General features: G+C 35.6%; 2 protein-coding genes across 3 annotated transcripts in view; one reads left to right on the top strand and one right to left on the bottom strand.

Annotated features, from left to right (window-relative positions):
• Nucleotides 1–4,574: 4,574 nt before the first annotated feature.
• serpinb1 (serpin peptidase inhibitor, clade B (ovalbumin), member 1) lies at nt 4,575–8,882 on the bottom strand. The gene is made up of 7 exons (XM_073853149.1): nt 8,746–8,882; nt 8,189–8,367; nt 5,891–6,028; nt 5,659–5,776; nt 5,392–5,534; nt 5,136–5,303; nt 4,575–5,039 (listed from the first exon to the last, which is right to left on the bottom strand). Exons 2-7 carry the CDS (start codon nt 8,354–8,356, stop codon nt 4,632–4,634), a joined length of 1,143 nt encoding a protein of 380 aa, XP_073709250.1. The 5' UTR covers nt 8,357–8,367; nt 8,746–8,882; the 3' UTR covers nt 4,575–4,631.
• mylk4b (myosin light chain kinase family, member 4b) overlaps nt 8,756–18,763 on the top strand; it is a 53,459-nt gene continuing 43,451 nt past the window's right edge. The window contains exon 1 of one of the 2 annotated variants that reach the window (XM_073853148.1): nt 8,756–8,890. The gene's annotated coding sequence lies outside the window, so the exon portion shown is untranslated. Of the gene's footprint in view, nt 8,891–16,559; nt 16,707–18,763 lie in introns of those variants that run through there. The other variant, XM_073853147.1, reaches the window with a different exon arrangement.

Below are 18,763 nucleotides of genomic sequence, written 5' to 3'. Positions count from 1 at the left end.
CTATTATGCTTTTTCAAAAATGACCTTTCATGCGGTGTGTCATGTAGCTGTAGGTGAACATAAACTACCTGCAAAGTTTCGAATCCAAAAGTGCACAATAAATAAAGTTATTGTCTATCAAAAAAAAGAGTCGGTTCACTTTTGCTTAAACGAGTCGTCAGGAATTCGAATCTTTTTCTGTTACGGCCGCACGTCACAAAGTAACACATTTGCATAATGTCTGCCCACATTCTACGTCTCAATAACTTGCCCGCCCACAAACACAGTAATATTTCCATGTGGTTAACATCATGTCGAGAAGACGCTTTATTCTACGCTGTGAGAGTATTTGTTTTATAATCACTTCCAAAAGATGAATCTACAAAGAATCAGTGGTTAACAACACATTTTTTCAGTAACACCCCAGCAGTACAATTCCAATCTTGTGTTCCCGTCATTTTACTGAGGACTGCTTTTACAAAATTTGTAGTACAACGCAGGATTCACCAAACGCTTGCTCTTATAAGATGGATCAGTGGCCAGTTTATCAGATGCTTGCTCCTCTGAACCTCTACCTCTAAGTATGATTAATTATTGATGACTGTATTTTCTAGCGATCGTTCAAAATACGTAGTTGTGTATGTTATGTTGTGTCTAGCTAACCGGCTAACTCGCTTCTATAGTTATGTTGTTCAGCTGTGGGCCTACTGTAGTCTAAAAATGTTTGGATTGATGCAGCTTGACTGTGTGTCTTTTTAGTTGGATGATAAATGATAAAGGATGGTGCATGACTTTAAACAGTGTAATGGCTCGTATAATGTTGAAGTTTACAACATAGAGATGTGCCCGGTTCGCTTACATAAGCAAATTGCGAGCACTTTCCACTGTGGTCTGTGCTAACTAGTTAAAGTATTTTACAATCGTGCTTGCGAATCACACCGTGTCTTCACCGGACGTGACGGTTGTCGCGCCGTGCCACAACAGCTAAAGTCTGTCTACACTGGACACGACAAAGCGACTGTTGCAAATCATTTGAACTTTCTGTGAGCACGACATAAATAGAACGCGTCAGTAGTTTAGGGATTTGCCGTGTCGCGCCGCATCCAGTGTAGACAGCATCATAGGTTCTATTGTATTTTGTCGCGCCGCGCTGCTTGCGTTCGGTGTAAACATGGTGTCAGTTTCTTGTCGATCAGCCACTTCAACCGTTTTATCATCAGACTCAGTAAGGTACAATCGATACCATCTTTTCTATGTATTGACAAGTCTCCAGGGCTGTCATTCAGTTATGGCAATGGGCTTTTCGTTTCCTACACGCCCTGTACGCGCCGCAGTAGACCAATCCAGAGCCATATGGAGAGCTCTCTCTATGGCTCTGGGCCAATCTTAAAGGACTGCGCCGTCTGACCAATCACAGCAGTAAGGGCTCACGGAAAGGAGGGGTATAGAGAGACTGATTCTTCGAACTGCTTTGCACGAGTCGTTTACGAATCATTTAGAAATGAGGTAAAATTAAATCTATTTTTGGAGAAAACTAAAGTGTTTTTTGACCCTGCATACATGTAAACCTGTTTTAAGAGACTCATAAAACAATATTAACAACCTTTAAACTAGCATAATAGGAGCACTTTACAATGTTCCCATTTTGTTTACTCGTCGTAATTGGATTATCACTAATGCTGCATTCCAGGCAGGTTTTGAGCCCATAAATCACAACTTCAAACCACGACTCACGACTTTGTAGCGCTCGAGGCAAGTCACGCCAAACTGCCTCAGCGCATTTATTATTATTATTATTAATTTGATTGCAACGTTATATTGTCCTAAAGTCTATTTTTCCACCGTGTACCACTTGCATGAACACCGCACCTGTAGGGGCTGACATTGTTGTTTCACGGGATATGTAAGGTCAGAACTTGGAACTGGGAGTACATCGATCTAGTAGGAGTTCACGGGTGTGACTGCCGCTCCAGTGCACTTTCAGGGGTAGAAGGTTGGAAAAACAGGATAATGGGTTGCCTGGAACGCGGCATAAGAATCAAACTAAGATGAAAACAATTGGTCAAAAAACATTTTCTTAAACTGAAATAAAATATATAATCAAAAAAATAAAAATAAATCAAAAACTAAAAGGAAACGAAACTGTTATCGAAAAACTAACAGAAATAAAATAAAAATGATAAAAAAAAAATGTTTCATAATCATTACATTCTCACCCCATGGCGGAAATATAATTAAGACTTAGTCCTGAGCCACACCCGCATTAAATCTAGGCTACTGGATCATTTAGCATCAAAATTATTTATTTTCCCATATCAAACCAATATAGTAGAGAAGATTAATCGTTAAAAGTTTGAGAATCAAATACCCAAGCGATCTCATTTCTAAATGACAAGGATTCCTCGTGTCTTACCGGAACATTCAAATCCATATTTCCACTGCCGCTGGCACAGAGCAGGGGCGGACTGGGAGAATTCCCGGTGGCCTGGGAGCCTGCCCTACAATTTATTATTAATTTTTTATATTGTTGTTATTGTTGCCTGCTGAATGTACTGAAATGATTATTTCCGAATTCACGAAACTCTAATAAATAATGTGTCAGTTAATCTTGAATGGCAACGCGATTCACCTCGCGAGCACTCTGCGCATCCGCCAAAAGGACTGCAACACTAAATAAATATTATAAAATAATCTTAACAGACTATTGTAGTTTTGACTTAGTTTACTTAGTTAAGCATTAAACTGTTAGCAATTAGCAGTAGCAGTCAATTACTGCAAAATCAACAAAAAGACATAATTACTATGGTAAAGAGTAGGAATTTAGCAGACAAATATTTTAAAACAGGTATTACAGAGCTCTACAGTTGAATTTTACTAGTTAGAATTAGAGAACTCTCTAAATAATTTTTTGCTAGAATTCCAGTTAGAGGGCTCTCTAATTCTTGCTAGTAAAAATGCAATTACAGAGCTTAAGAATTTAATTCTTACTAGTAAAATAAATAAATAAGTAAATATACATTAAAGATATGTTTAATTGCAGAGCTCTGTAACTTAATTAGAGAGCTCTCTAAGCACAATTGGCACTTCTAAGAAGTGAATTATAGAGCTATCTCTGTAACTGCAATTGTAACTACAAATTATTTAGAAAGCTCTGTAATTGGCATTTTTATTAGTCAATTTAATTGTAGAGCTCTCTAACTGAATTGTTACTAGTAAAAATGCAATTATGACTTGAGTAATGTTGGGAATATTTTAAGATAAAATGGCTTGCCATACTGTTAGGATGTATTTTTAGAACAAAAAGGGCGTTTCTCAATCATTGGGTGTTTTTCAACTGATTAACACAAATTTCTAGAATAGTGTATGTTCACCGCTAAAACTAGCCATTAGTGGGTTAGCGCAAATGAGGTAAATGCCCAAAACGCCTCAATAGTTATTGTTAGAGCCATAAAGAGTATTTAGAAATTTGTAACATTTTTCTGTAATATTATATTATTTGTATTAAGAGTTATTATTTTTATTTGATATAGTTTGCATATTTTGTGATATTATATTGCGTACATGCCCTATCATAGGTTAACTGTAAGATCATACGTAATACGTATGCGTAAGCAACCGTTGAGGAAGAAGGAAGGGGCTTGATGGTAGACAGTCTTTTGACCATTCTTTGAAACCACATTTAAGTTGAAGCTTGAAAAAGTGTAAAAAGTTCTTAAGTTTGATTTTTGATTTTTGTTGTATCCTGACAAACGAAAAGTAAACTGTTACACTGCAAGTTTGTGGTTTTACGCGTCAAATCCTTTGTGCCGATCCCCTATGGAAATGGCGGAGAACTAAGAGGAATAGATCGCCATTACAGTTATAGAATTAGCATTCTACAGAGATACACAGTCTATCTCAAAACCCACACTGTGAGGCCTATGCATTAAACAGATACATAAAAGAAAGAACAGATAGAACCCGCCACAGGAAAAAAATACATCACACCTTATGAAACTTCACAAACAAAAATAAATACATAAATAAAATACAAATGTTAACCTTGTGCACCAAAACAATTATCATAATATTTAAAAATCTGTCACTTTTCTATTTTTTCATCAACCTAAGAGATTTAAGAAATGCATCAATTTAAATTAAGAAATGTGAAAAAGTTAGAGAATTAGATAATTTTTGCTAATGAATTAAAGAAATTCCTTTACCTTTACCTTTATAGTAACAAATTATCTTTTAACTGAAAGAAACTTGAAAAATCAGTGTGCTTATGATATAAACTATTACTATTTTTTAAGCATGTGGATTTAGTGTGCATTAACAGCTCTGTTTGCTGTTTTTTAGCAAACAGAGATGACAGCCTGCTTAACAATTGTACTGAATTCTGATTTACTGTTTTGTCCCAGCTAGAAAAAACTGCAAAATAATTCTTGTGATAGCAATAAAGGCATTTGAAAAAATATGTTGGACTGTGTGCCATAATTTTCCAGCTAAATTTGAACTTTAAATGAGTGTTTTTCATCTCAATCCAAAACCAAGACATTATCTTTGTGTTGTGGTACTCGACAAACAAACAGAAAAAAATACAAAATGTGAATTACTGATTTCTAAATACTAGTATTTATTATTTTAGTGTCAGACAGACAAACATCACATATTTAAGACGGGCCCCTGAATCTGCCGAAGAAGAGGATGCTGTTGGTGGGGTTGTGCCTGATGAAGAACAAGAAGGGGTGATCTGCCATGAAGTGCTCCTCTCGTAACATACAGAATGCCACAATGGCTGCCGTAGCGGCTGCTGCCTCTGTGCCCTCTTCATTTACATCCACAAAGGCCTTGTGGGCCACTGCCGAAAGGAAGAGGCCACCCTGACTGCTCATGCCTGTCAGATCAGCCTCTGGACCCTGAAACACAGAGGTCATCCCCATCCCCATCAAGATTTCTGCTAAGGAGCTCTCAACCTCCAGCTTGAACTTTGGCAAGTGGACTATGATCTCTGTATGGATGTCCATATTGTTTCTGTTGGTCCATTCATGCAGCTTGTCAAGGGTCAGCTCGCTCTCCAGCTGTCAAACACACATGCGCAAATTCTTTAAATCTCTGAATATACACAAGATAACAATTATCAAGTCAATCAGATCTGTAAAAAACGTTTTGCTGACCTGCAAAAGAGGGTCAGAACCATCCTGTCTTTCCTCAGGAAGAAGGATCAACATGCTGAGCTCTTCCTTTACGTATGGCAACTCCAGCACTTGCAAGCGGTGGTCACAGACATAGTTGAAGGGGAACTTTTTCTTCTGGTACATCATTTGCACTGGCCGGCGCTCATTCTGATGGAAGACGAATGCACATACCAATGATAAACTGAATACAAAAAGGGACATACAACTGCAATTGTATAATATTTAGCAAACAGACCTGGTTTATTTTAAATGGCATTTCTTTAGTGTCTTGCGCATTAAATTTCTGTAGCCAGTCCCCTTTGAAGTAGATGGCATTAACCAGAGCTAGTCGGGTCATTCCGGTCACCATTCCCGACTTGATAAGATCTTTGATTTTATCTGAAAAACACAAGCTTGCATTTCTAACTTCACATCTGTAGCTTTTAAAAACGATATTCTACCAACAGGTCAAAACAGATTCTTTAATCTAAAATAGAACTGTATATGGAACTGATCTTCTCACTCTCTGTCTGTTCTTCCACCCATCTGTTAATGAGCTGTCGTGACTCTTCAGATGCTCCAATGAAGTCCACAGCCTGAAGGTCAGCGTGGTACAGCTTCAGAGTGGAGTCCAAATACTCCTGCAGGACACATGACAACAATCAACAAAAAAATCCACAAGATAGTGGAGAAAAGAATAAATATCTAAGGGTTAGCTTTGAAATGTCCCATTTTTAAAGGCAGAATGAACACACAGGTAAGAAGCTGAAGGTTTTCTCTCCATAGAGGCGGTTGGCCAGTCTGAGGATGTAGGAAGCTGATGGACTGTTGATTGCTGAGGTGAGACTCTCAAATTGAGAGTGAACATCAGAGACAGAACTGAAGGACAAAACCTGCAACAGAAAGAGAAGTTTGCATATAAACCTATATTTGTTTATACAGGATTTTGCTAAGAGTTGTTTGCAAAATTGTCATTTTTTGTTATATATTTCTCTTTTATTCACAAGAACAAAATGCCCAGAATAAGGGTGTGCACTAATAATCCTGTTATGAGTACATTTATTACAAGAAATAAACTAAATCAAGGTTTTTAACTAAATGTTGTTGGAGTCTGTAGTGTGTTGTCAAGCCAAGCATTTACATACATTATCTAGATGAGTCTGAAATCAGTTATGTTTTCTTTTAGATCTGGATTCTGGATCTGCATTTTTCTGTTTTTAAGTTTCCTTTTAAAAGAGCAGCTTAAAAGCATTACAGGAAGGTATGCGCAGCTGTGATCATTTGTTTACATTTACTCCAGTTCTCCCTGTCTCTGTTGAGTCAGTAGCTCACTAGTTGTATATCACAGTGTGGGTGTGCTCTTTCACTAATGTTCTGCTATGCCTAGTTCATCAATACTGTGAATGTCAAATGCTTTGCATCTGGTTTAAGTCTAAGCATGTAAATATACTTTCTAATAGATTGATGATGTATGCTAGAAGTCAGAATATATAGCACTGCTGTGTTGCAACCTGGAACATTTTCATTACTTAAATATGCAGTTAATATGTAACTGCAGTGGCTATACCTACCCAGTACTGTAAACGATAGCTTTGCAGTCAAAGTCAAACCATAAATAACTGCATTATTCGTTTTTAGTTACATCTACAGTGCCTTGCAAAACTATTCATACCCCTTCATTTTTTTTCACATTTTGTTATGTTGCTGCCTTATGTTAAACTACTTTAAATTACTTTTTTCCCCACATCAATCTACACTCCCTACTCCATAATGGCAAAGCAAAAAATAGTTTTTTAACATTTGTGCAAATTTATTAAAAATAAAAAACTGAAAAGATCCCGTTGCATAAGTATTCATACCCTTTTCTGGGACACTCAAAATTTAGCTCAGGAGCATTCATATTGCTTCTAGATGTTACTACTCTTCGAGTGGAGTTAAACTGTGGAAAATTCATTTGAATGAGTATGATTTAGAAAGGCACACACCTCTCAGAAAAGGTCTAACAGCTGAAAAAAATAAAAAAATAAAAATAAAATAATATATATACATATATATATATATATATATATATATATATATATATATATATATATATATATATATAAAGATAAAAAAGATAATATATATATCAGAGCAAAAACCAAGTCCTGAGGTCAAGATAACTGCCTGTAGAGCTCAGTAACAGACTTGTGTTAAGGCAATGAACTAGGGAAGAGTTCAGAAAAAAAATCTCACAGAAGCATGTAGCCTCCATTATCCATAATGCAAGACGATTGGAACAACTAGGACTCTAGAAAATGTCTGCCAGCCCCCATCCAAGCTGACAGAAATTGAGAGGTGAAAAGGTGAGGGAAAGAATGGCAGATAATTGCCAAATGCAGATGTGTAAAGCTTGTCACATCATACCCAAAAAGACTTGAGGCTGTAAAGGTGCTTCAACTATGCACTGAGTTAAGGGTATGAATACTTATGCAATGTACTTACTTTAGTGTTTTATTTTTAATAAATTTGTAAAATTTGCAAATCTGGTTTTTGCTTTGTCATTATTATGGTGTATGGAGTGTAAACTGATGTGGGGGAAAACTAATTTAAAGCAGTTTAACATAATGCTGCAACAAAACAAAATGTCAAAAAAAATGAAGGAGTATGAATACTTTTGCAAGGCACTCTATATATATATATTCTCAACCCTAATGTATTAAACCTAATTTAAATAAAAACATTCTCATTTAAATGTTCAAAGTATTACAGGTATTTTTCACTAAATCTACCTTAAACAAACTGGGTAACAACCTCATAACTATGTCTATTGTCTGAATTTGAGAAATGCATCTCTGTGCTAAGCTTACACTATGAGCAAATATTTACCCATTTGACATCTGCCTCACCCCATTTTTTTCTGTCAAACAGGGTTATGTTTTTTCTTCCTTGCTTTAGGTTGTGGTTTTGCTTGCGACCAGGATTTCACAATCACGGGTTGTACTGTACGTGTGCAGAATGTAACTGGCAATAAAAAGCATATTGCTTGTTCTCCAGATGCTTAAACCTCATACCTTTGCCATTTCTTTGGCAGTGTCTCCTCGGGCTCCCAAGTAGACCATACTGAGCGCTGCGCTGATGCTCAGTGGAGAAAAGAACATGTTTCCTTCAGCATTTTTTGCGCTCAGAGCTCGATAGAGATCCAGAGCGAAGAGACTATTAGCACGAGAGAGACCTTCCATGACTGATGACACTGCAAAAAAAGAGCCCCACAATTTATGCAACCATGGTTAACAGTCATACATCGCATTATTTTCAAAAAGCAGCAGAGTATTGAGCAGATCTAGAAAGTATAAACAACTGATGTGTTTATGAACGTCCCGCGTTAGTATACAAAAATAACATTAGACTACTGTCCATTATAATAATTGAATGTAATTTTGTTTTAACAAAAGTAATAATATGCCTCAAATGTAAAAAGCCTATTTTCCTCAAAGAGGTTTGATTACACGTCAGAGAAACGCGGAAGTCGGAAATACGTAGCCTACGTTTTTTCTCCATGGGAAACGACACTTCAGTTCTGAGCATCTGTTTCTGAAAATTATATGTGTACATATCAAGTATTACCTACCTTTTATGAAAGATGCTTGCCCCAAGCGTACGTCTGTGTGAAAGAGAAACCTACCCTAGAGTCCTGCGATATAAATGGACCAGCAACGCCCATAAAGCGCAGAACAAGCTAGACAGGCAAACTACAGAAGTTAGACATATCACAGGTGAGTCAGTCTCACACTCCCCCGCACATTTATTACCTTTTCATGTGCTCTTCTTATTTTACTGCATATTGTGCAACTTTTAAGCCAAGTTCAAATATGAGTGAAACATTTGTTGGAATGTTTGAGAGTGTTTTCTTTGGGAGACAGAGAGTGAGAGAGAGAGAAAGAGAGAGATACACTTTGTTTTGTCAGCAACACAAGGCAAATGCATTTAATGAATGTGACAGCTCTGGACTAATCAGTTGGACTTTGCACATAAAGGGTGAGTCACTGTTGGATCAGAGGTTCTGTGCAATAAAACCTTGTCAAAGGCCTTTCACAATAGGGGTTTTGTTTGTGGAGGAGATGTATGTCTGAAATACTTCTTTAGTCCAGTTCTTCATTGATATATTGTACAGTATTGATTTCTAAGGTTGCTACCTTAAGAGATAACAACAATAAATTGGCATGATAAGGAATTATGAAAGAAAAAGTATCATATAATTGCATATTAAGTAGCAGATGGAAATTGGACATGTTCTGTTAACTTAAAGTTGGCCCTACACACTTTTGAGTATCCCTCAATTTATACATCCCTGCTGAATAAAGTATTAATATCCATTAACCCTTGTGCGACATTTTTGTCCATTTCAGTTTTGTGCCTGTGTTAATGCCAACTGCATAAATTTAGGCTCAGGTGTTTATTTTTATTGATATTTTAATATTTTACTCTAATTTCCTTTAAAAAATGAATTTTACCCAACAAACAATACTCACACTCAGGACCTTAAGGACAAAAATGTCCACATTGAAACCCATTAAAACTGCTATTTTTTAACCCAGGGCCATTTGACTGTAAAATGATGCAATATTTGCATTCATTCTATCTGCAAGGCTTCAAATTTAAAATTTTTACCATTTTTTACTAGATTGTGCCATTTTTTCAAATTTGTTAAAAAAAATCTAACACTACGTAAAAATATAAATGCCTCAAAATTAATGTTGTTGTTCTCCACTGACACACCCAAGAATCTAATAAGCAAAGAAAAAAAATTCTGCTTAGCAGTATATGAATATTACTACTCTTTTTCATTTTTTTCATTAAAAAAAAAACAACAACTGTGGCATTATGCAAACAAACCAGCATTTAAAGGATTACAGTTCTGAAAATTAATGAATGTTTGGCAGCTATGGATAGAACAGATACTGGTTATAAACTCGACAGTGAAAGTGGAAAAAAATATTTATAAATCATATTTTTATGACAGTTTTTGGACATGGACATTTTTGTCCATTTTGCATCTATGTGTAACTTTTTTTAAGGGTTAAAAAAAACTTTATTCAGCATTTATACAGTCTACATCTAAAAAGAACATTGATTTTTCTGAGCGTTATTTTTAAAGGATTAGTTCACTTCCAGAACAAAAATTTACAGATAATTTGCTCACCCCCTTGTCTTCCAAGATGTTCATGTCTTTCTTTCTTCATCCGTAAAGAAATTATATTTTTTTGAGGAAAACATTTTAGGAATGTTTACCATATAGTGGACTTCTATAGTTTGAACTTCCAAAATGGCATTTAAATGCAGCTTCAAAGGGCTCTAAATGATCTCGACTGAGGAAAAAGGGTCTTATGTAGCGAAATGATTGGCTATTTTCTAAAAAGATTTACAATTTATATACCTTTAACCTCAAATACTTGTCTTGTCTAGCTATGCAATGTGCATTGCGTGTCGAAAAACTCCCATCTCATTTTCTCCTCCAACTTCAAAATCATCCTACATCGCTGCAGAAGTACCGACCCAGTGTTTACAAAGTGAGCGTGCGAAGAAGATCAAGCACCCTTAAAAAAAAGGTAAAACGCATAGCTAGACAAGATGAGCATTTGAGGTTAAAAGTATATAAATTGTATTTTTTTTTTTAGAAAATAACTGATCGTTTTGCTACTCAAGACATTGGACATTGGACATTAAATGACATTGGAAGTTCAAACTCATGGGCATTATTTAATATGCAAAATATGCAGTGCTTACAACACATAAATGACAAAATTACAAAAGATAGTGTAGAAAAAATAAATCACAATGGTTGGTCCACCCTGAAACGAAACCTTGCAGCTCTCAAATCTCATTTTTCATTCCTCTTATTTTAAAGAAGTTGTTCACTTTCAGAGTAAAAAATTTCTGATAATTTCACACACAGTTCTTTGTCTGTGTACTTTCAGTTTAGTTTTAAAAAGGTTGGGTAAGGTGAAAAACTCCACCTCATTTCTCCTCCAACTTCAAAATCATCCAACATCATTGTTTTACCTTTTTTGTAAAGGGCATTTGACTTTCTTTGCAAGTGACTTTCTTTGCTTTGTAAACACCGGGTCGGTACTTAAGGTTTTTATTCTTTGGATGGGATTGTGTAGAGCCCTTTGAAGCTGCATTGAAACTGCAATTTGCACCTTCAACCCATTGATCCCTACTGAAGTCCACTATATGGAGAAAAAACCTGGAACATTTTTCTGAAAAACCTTAATTTCTTTTTGACTGAAGAAAGAAAGACATGAACATCTTGGATGACAGGGCGTGAGTAAATTTATAGGAAATATTATTCTGGAAGTGAACTTCTTCTTTAACAAGTGAGCATGTGTTAAATTATGAAAACAGATTTAGCATGAACCTGGAATCGCACATCAATACACCATTTTAGGGAATCTGAACTTTGACACAAGGTTTTACAATAATGTATTTTTTAGAAGCACAATTTAGGAGCACCTTTTAAGGGCTCCTGCATAATGACATTTGTGAGCCACTAGATGGCAGAGTTACTCATGTTTTATAGTATGCAGGTGCATGTATTGAAAAGGCATTTCAAAATGCTGCACAAAAACATTTTCTCCGAATTTAACTGTCATAAGTACTTGTTTGTACTACAGTTTATTGCGTAAGCACATATTTTAATAATGCAATATGTCCATAACATGGAATAGCAGTTCTTGGTTCTATGCAGGATACTATGTAGATACAGTGGCATTCGAAAATATGGGAGCCCCTTGCAAAATGCATGTTATTTTTTACTTAGTACTGTCCTGAGTAAGATATTTTAAATTAAAGACATTTACATATAATCAGCAAGACAAAAAATAGCTGAAATTATTAAAATAACAAAATAATTTTCCCCTTCAAAAGTTTGGGAACCCTTGGTTGTTAATACTGTCTGGGGTTACCTAGATGATCTACGACTGTATTTAATTTTTTTTTTGTGTTGTTTTGTTTGTTTTTTGTGATGGTTGTTAAACTAAGTTAAACTAAGCACTGTTCTTCAGAAAAATCCTCCAGGTCTGGCAGATTCTTCAGTTTTCCAGCATCTTTTGCATATTTGAACCCCCTCAGCAGTGACTGTATGATTTTGAGATCCATTTTTTCAATTGAGGGACAATTGAGGGACTCAAACACAACTATTAAAAAGGTACAAACATTTACTGATGCTCCAGAAGGAAACAAGATGCATTAAGAGCCAGGGTGAAAACTTTTGAACAGGATGACGTCCAAATTTGTCTTATTTTGTTGAAATATCATTTTTTTTTCCATTTGGTACTACCCTTCGGAGGCAACAGAAGATACTTGCATGTTTTCTGGAAGACAAATTAAGTACAATTTACCTTGATCTTCAAATTCAAAAAGTTTTCACCCCCCAACTCTTAATGCATATTTTTTCTTCTGGAGCATCAGTGAATGTTTGAACCTTTTTTAATAGTTGTGTTTGAGTCCCTCAATTGTCCTCAGTGTGAAAATATGGATCTTAAAATCATACAGTCATTGCTAGAAAGGGTTCAAATATTCAAAAGCATATGCAAAAGCAAAGAATCTGCAGGACCTGGAGGATTTTTCTGAAGAACAGTGCTCAGTTTTAACTGTTCAGAACAAACAAGGGACTCATAGATCATCCAGGTAGCCACACACAGTATTAAGAACCAAGGGTTCCCAAACTTTTAAAGGAGGTTATTTTAATAATTACAGCAATTTTTTTTGTCTTGTGGACTATGTAAACATCTTTTATGTAAAATATCTTACTCAGGACAGTACTAAATTAAAAACAACTTGCATTTTGTATGATCTTTCTTATTTTGTTAAAATTATACACATTTGTACAAAAAAAGGGTTCCCAAACTTTTGCATGCCACTGTATGCTCTGTACACCGACAGACAATCGCTCACACACACACACACACACACACACACACACACACACACACACACACACACACATTGAAACACACAGCATTGCTGCTCTTGAATTACACACATACAGCAGCACAGATTGGGGTTTAAATAAAACTCTTTATGTCAGCACCATGGTTTGCTGTTTCCACACCTCACATTCCATGCATACTTCAACCAGAGTGTGTGTGTGTGTGTGTGTGTGTGTGTGTGTGTGTGTGTGTGTGTGTGTGTGTGTGTGTGTGTGTGTTTAGTGTTAATTAGCTCTAGTAGTTCCCCAGAAGTTAGCTAAATTTGACAGCCTCCCTTTGGGGACATTTGAGGACATCCCCAATTGATAAATAGATTCATAAATATAGTATATCATGTATTTGGCTAATAATGCAAAATAAAAATGTTTTGTGTTAGAGTTAGGGTTTGTAAAATGATTTGTGTGTAACAATTAGTTTCATATAAAGCCATAGAAATCTATGCTATGTCCTCATTTAGATACCTAACTAAATGTGTGAGTATGTGTATGTAAGAGGACAGAGAAGTGCTCTCTGGAAGTGAGGGGGAATGCTTGGCTATGAAAATGCGGTGTGTAACATTGCTCCATGGCTGACAGACAGGCAGGCACACACAGTGCTTCCTGAGTTTACCAAACATCTGCAAATGTACTGAAACACTTACCCCACCAACACACAAAGATACACTCAGACACATGCACTTTCCTTGACCTCATTCCCAAAACAACCAGAGAAAGGATGTTGCAAGCATAAAGGATGTGTAAATAAATATAAAACAACGACATTAATTCTAATAATAATTATTATAAATTAAACATTTAAAAAGCTGACTATCTGTTATTTGACCATGAAACATTACCATTTATATGTATTACATGCTCATACAAGTTGATGAAAAGGCAAGAGCAGCTGCAGTTTGGCTTTGATCTTGCTATTTTCAATGAGAACGCAATCCATCATATATACAACACAAGTGCCAGCCCATAGCATAGCTAACCTATATTCTGACACAATAAAGGAATCTTTATAGCTTTAACTACAGGGACACAGAGTGAGAAGAGATCATCACCTGTTGAACTGTCTCAAATGAGCCAAGCAGAACAGAATTTGACCTGGTTCTTCTGTCTGGTGCTCTGTCCCACTAGATTTGCCATTCTCAAAGGCACTAGTAGTTGAATCTGTAGATGCGGCTTTGCCATTTTACCTACATTTGACCTCTACCTCGAATGACATTATTGAAACAGCACTGTTGCAAAAATAGTGCACATTTAAGTCTTAAAGACTTAGTCCATGAGGTGGTTTCTCACTGACGGTTCAATCACAGCTGAAGGCTATAAATAATATGAGTGACAAGACAAAGGTTTATTAGACTTCAAAAGACAAAGAGCGGGTGCTTTAGACTAAATTATCGGCATTTGTAGTATAGGAAAATAGTCTTTCCATTAAACATTTCAATTAATACTTAAAGCAATCGTAAATAAATTGTATATTTGTTCTGGAAGTGAGTTTGGTGAGTGGGTACAAAATTATTTTTTTCTCAGAATTGCGTGATACAAAATTGCAATTCTGACTTTTTTTCCCCTAGAGCTATGAGATATAATCTCGCAATTGCGAGTTATGAAGTCAGAATTGTGACTTTGACAACTCTGACTTTTTTTTCATAATTGCGTGATACAAAAACTCACAATTGCAAGAAATAAAGTCAGAATTGCGAGATGAAAACTGACTTTTGCAATTCTGACTTTTTATTCCCAGAATTGTAAGACATAAACTCGCAATTGCGCGTTATAAAGTCAGAATTGTGAGAAATAAACTCACTCTTTTTTCTCATAATTGAGTGACAAACTCACAATTGCAAGAAATAAAGTCAGAATCATGAGAAATAAAGTCAATTGCAGTTTATATCACGAAAAGAATTGTGAGAAATAGTCAGAGTTTATGTCTCGCAATTATTTCTTGCAGTTCAGACTTTATTTCTCATAATTGTGAAAGCCTATGGAAGCCCATTTCCGCCACTGAATAAAAAATGTCAAAAAGTTTTTGCGGCTTTTTATCAGAATTGCTTGATATAAACTCTTGCTAGAAATAAAGTCAGAATCGTGAGAAATAAAGTCAGAATTGTGAGATGAAAACTGACTAGCAATTCTGACTTTTTTTCTCAGTATTGTGAGATATGAACTCGCAATTCAGAGTTATAAAGTCAAAATTGTGTGATGTTCAATTGTGAGTTAAGTCAAAATTGTAAGATACAAAGTTGCAATTCTGAGAACATATCAGTCTTTTTTCCCTCAAAATTGGATTTATAGTCAGAGTTGCATGAAAACAGTCATAATTGCAAGATATAAACTTGCACTTGCGAGAAAAAAAGTAATAATTGTGAGATACCAACTTGCATTTGCTAGAAAAAAGACAGAATTGCGAGTATTCATCTTGCAATTCTGACTGTATTTCTCACAATTGCGAGTTTATATCTTGCAATTATGACTTTTTTCATGCAACTCTGACTATAAATCCAATTTTGAGGGAAAAAAGACTGATATATTCTTACAATTGCAACTTTGTATCTCACAATTCTGACTTGACTCACAATTGCGTGTTATAAAGTCAGAATTGCAAAATATAAGCTCGCAATTCTGAGAAAAAAAAATCACAATTGCTAGATATAAACTCGCAATTCTGGCTTTATTACTTGTAAAAAAACAAAAATAAAGACTTTATCCACGCATGCTTGATACGTGAACATGTGTTGAAGACTGACACGGAAGTGAAGAAATTGTTAAATAAAGTGGTTAGTTTTGTTTTCTTTGCGCACAAAAAGTATCCTCGTAGCTTCATAAAATTATGGTTCAACACATGGACTGTTTTAACGATGTCCTTACTACCTTTCTGGGCCTTGAACGTGATAGTTGCGTTGCTGTTTATGGAGGGTCAGAAAGCTCTCGGATTTTATCAAAAATATCTTAATTTGTGTTCCCAAAGATGAACGAAGGTCTTATGAGTTTGTTGCGACATGAGGATAAGTAATTAATGACAGAATTTAAATTTTTTTGAGAACTATCATTTTAAGTTGACTTCAGTTGACAGTCAGCAAATTCCTCAACAACCATCCTTATGCTATTTGATTAATCAAAAAATAAGTATTTATGAAATATTAAAAAAAAGAATAGATACTGTTCTTCTTTGTGCTAAGATTTTGTTCTTAAGTTGGTTTGTTGACTTTTACAGTCATGAAATCCCTCTTACTCGCCACACAGACACATACATATAGACAGGAAAGAGGAACACATGGCACTGAAATTCCACACCCTCTACAATAACATGTTTAACCCCCTTCCCACTCCCTGTGCTTCTCTTATCCCCTACATCCCTCCACCCCCACCTCATATTTACACTTGACTCGTCTACGACTTTGCTGACCCATTCCCACATCCCACAGACTCTCTCTCTCATTGCTTATTTGACTGTGTGCCACTTACACAGTGTGTACTATGCAGACAAGACACTATGTCTGAGACTGATCCCAGATTTATGGCTAAACATCCTTGATACAGACTGCGTTTTTACAACGAAAGGAAAAGCGAAAACCTCAACTGGAGCAACTTGCCAACCCACCTAATCAAATGTAAGTGGAAACCAATTGACGTATCTCAGTATGATATTATAAATATGCTACAATAGTAAGATGTACTGCAATCCCATGCTTTGTTGAAAGTAACAACTGCTGTGGTGTTCCATTAACAAGCCTCTACATGCAAACACACATATAGCATGCCTAATGAATAAAATACTTCAGCTTTATCAAAATGCATGTGCATTGGTAAATGTTTGTGTTGAATTTATTTGATTTATTAAGTGGAAAGTGCATTGAAGTATGTGTAATTTTACACTGCACTGCTATGACCATTAGGCAGCTGCAAAAGTGATGGTGTTGATATAAGATCAGAGATTAAATGTTCCCTGGTGCGTCTATGTATAAGTACAAAATGGCTGCGCTAGCTTTATAGTCATTGTATTTATTTTCATTTTACAAAAGATTTATCGTCCTTCATCAAGACATTGACTTAAAATCCATATAAAATATCCTTTCTTTGGGCAGAGCTTTAGAACTCAAATGTTTTCCCTACCATATGTTATCAAGTGAAAACTGTCAGTCAAAAATAATTAAGAAGAAGTGACGTCAAAGAAGTTACGTTCCAAGAAACACGCTGCCAAAATCTCACTGCAGTTCTTGGCTAGGGGGTCAATGTAATGATATATTCTCTTGGGGCCCTATCAAAGGAACAACCCAACCTTAAAATGATATCTAATCCTACTATGTCCATTTCATTTAGAACCTTGACGAAATCTGTAAATTTCCTACACAGATTAAAAAATTAACAATGTCCTGTTAAGCGATTTTAAGGCTTTTTTACTGTTTAGAGAGACTATGGCGGTTATAAGGATTGCCGTGATATCTCAGAATATTTAGAATTATTTTAGTGATACCCTTCAGAAAGCAGGATAAGACTGAGTGTGATTGCATTTATAGAACAATTCGACAGCACAAGTAAATAAATAACAATTAACCACGGAGTGTATTTATAATAAAAGCTCACTGTATTATGCAGAGTAGAGTATTGAGAGAGACTGAGCGACTTTGGTTACCTCCATCTGGTATAGCATTCATTCTTCAGCTCAGTTATTCAGAATAAAACATTACTTTGAATTTCAGCTGCGAAGGCGATATCTTTGTCGTAATATCATTTCAACTGTTAAGGGTGATTTTCACTAACAATGCTGCTCAGTGCATTTGTTGGTTATGTCTTACAAGGTGTTGTTAAAAGTAAAAATAACTGCCTTGTTTACAACCCTGTTTCAGTCTCTTTCAGTACAAAAGTCTTTACTGCTGTCTCAGTCGTAAAAAACAGTATCTTGATGTTGTAACAATGCAACTAAACACAGACCGCTTTTCAATACCAAATACTATTATTAAATACTTTTATTACTAATATAAAATATTTTTATTGAAACATAATATTTAGTAAACACCAAGAGCCATCGTAAAAATTAATTAGCAATTCAGTCAAAAGTACAAAGGCAGCGCTCTGATATACAGCATTAAAGTTATGTAAAATATAAAGTTATGAGACTTAAAATTGCTCTGGAACAACTAATAGACTAATAAGATGAAAAATTGCCTGTAAGATTTACCCAAAACAAATTATAGCTCTTGCTTAATCACTAGAGACATCAGAGCCAGTGGCAAATTTCAGAATATCTTGCCGAGGTAAGGCTGTTCTCATTGGGTTCATGAGTGCTGGGCGGCCTGAAGCTTATCTTTGAAAACGCTAAAGAAAATGTTCAAATAGGCATTATCTATATTAGCAACTGCATATTTTACATTCTGTGACACAAAAACTGTTATTTTTAAAACTATAGTGGATTTGGGTGTGAAAAATGCTGCAAGCGGAGTGATAAAAATGATGAAATGGTTCCCATAGTGATACTGGATGAATATCACATGCTTGGAAAGACCTCAGCCAATCAGATTCAAGAAACAGAAAGAACTGATGTATATTTATATTATAAATGCTGGCACTGATCATACTGTCACAAACGTATTTTGTTAGGTAACTGAGTGTATCTCGGGATGTGCTGACAGAGAGTCAAAGAGTTTGCCTTTCATCACTGTAGCATAAG

Source organism: Garra rufa, chromosome 13, assembly GCF_049309525.1.
Source record: "Garra rufa chromosome 13, GarRuf1.0, whole genome shotgun sequence".
NCBI classification, from domain to species: Eukaryota; Metazoa; Chordata; class Actinopteri; order Cypriniformes; family Cyprinidae; genus Garra; species Garra rufa.
This window is presented reverse-complemented; position numbering and strand designations above follow the sequence as displayed.

Bases quoted from the DNA above. Each gene is read 5' to 3' on its own strand.
- serpinb1 (XM_073853149.1), bottom strand. From the start codon at position 8,356: ATGGAAGGTCTCTCTCGTGCTAATAGTCTCTTCGCTCTGGATCTCTAT. The intron at 5,304-5,391 runs GTCTGTTTGCTA...GTCTTCCATCAG, and splicing joins TGCCATTTAAAATAAACCAG to AATGAGCGCCGGCCAGTGCA. The intron at 5,040-5,135 runs GTCAGCAAAACG...TGTGTTTGACAG, and splicing joins GTTCTGACCCTCTTTTGCAG to CTGGAGAGCGAGCTGACCCT.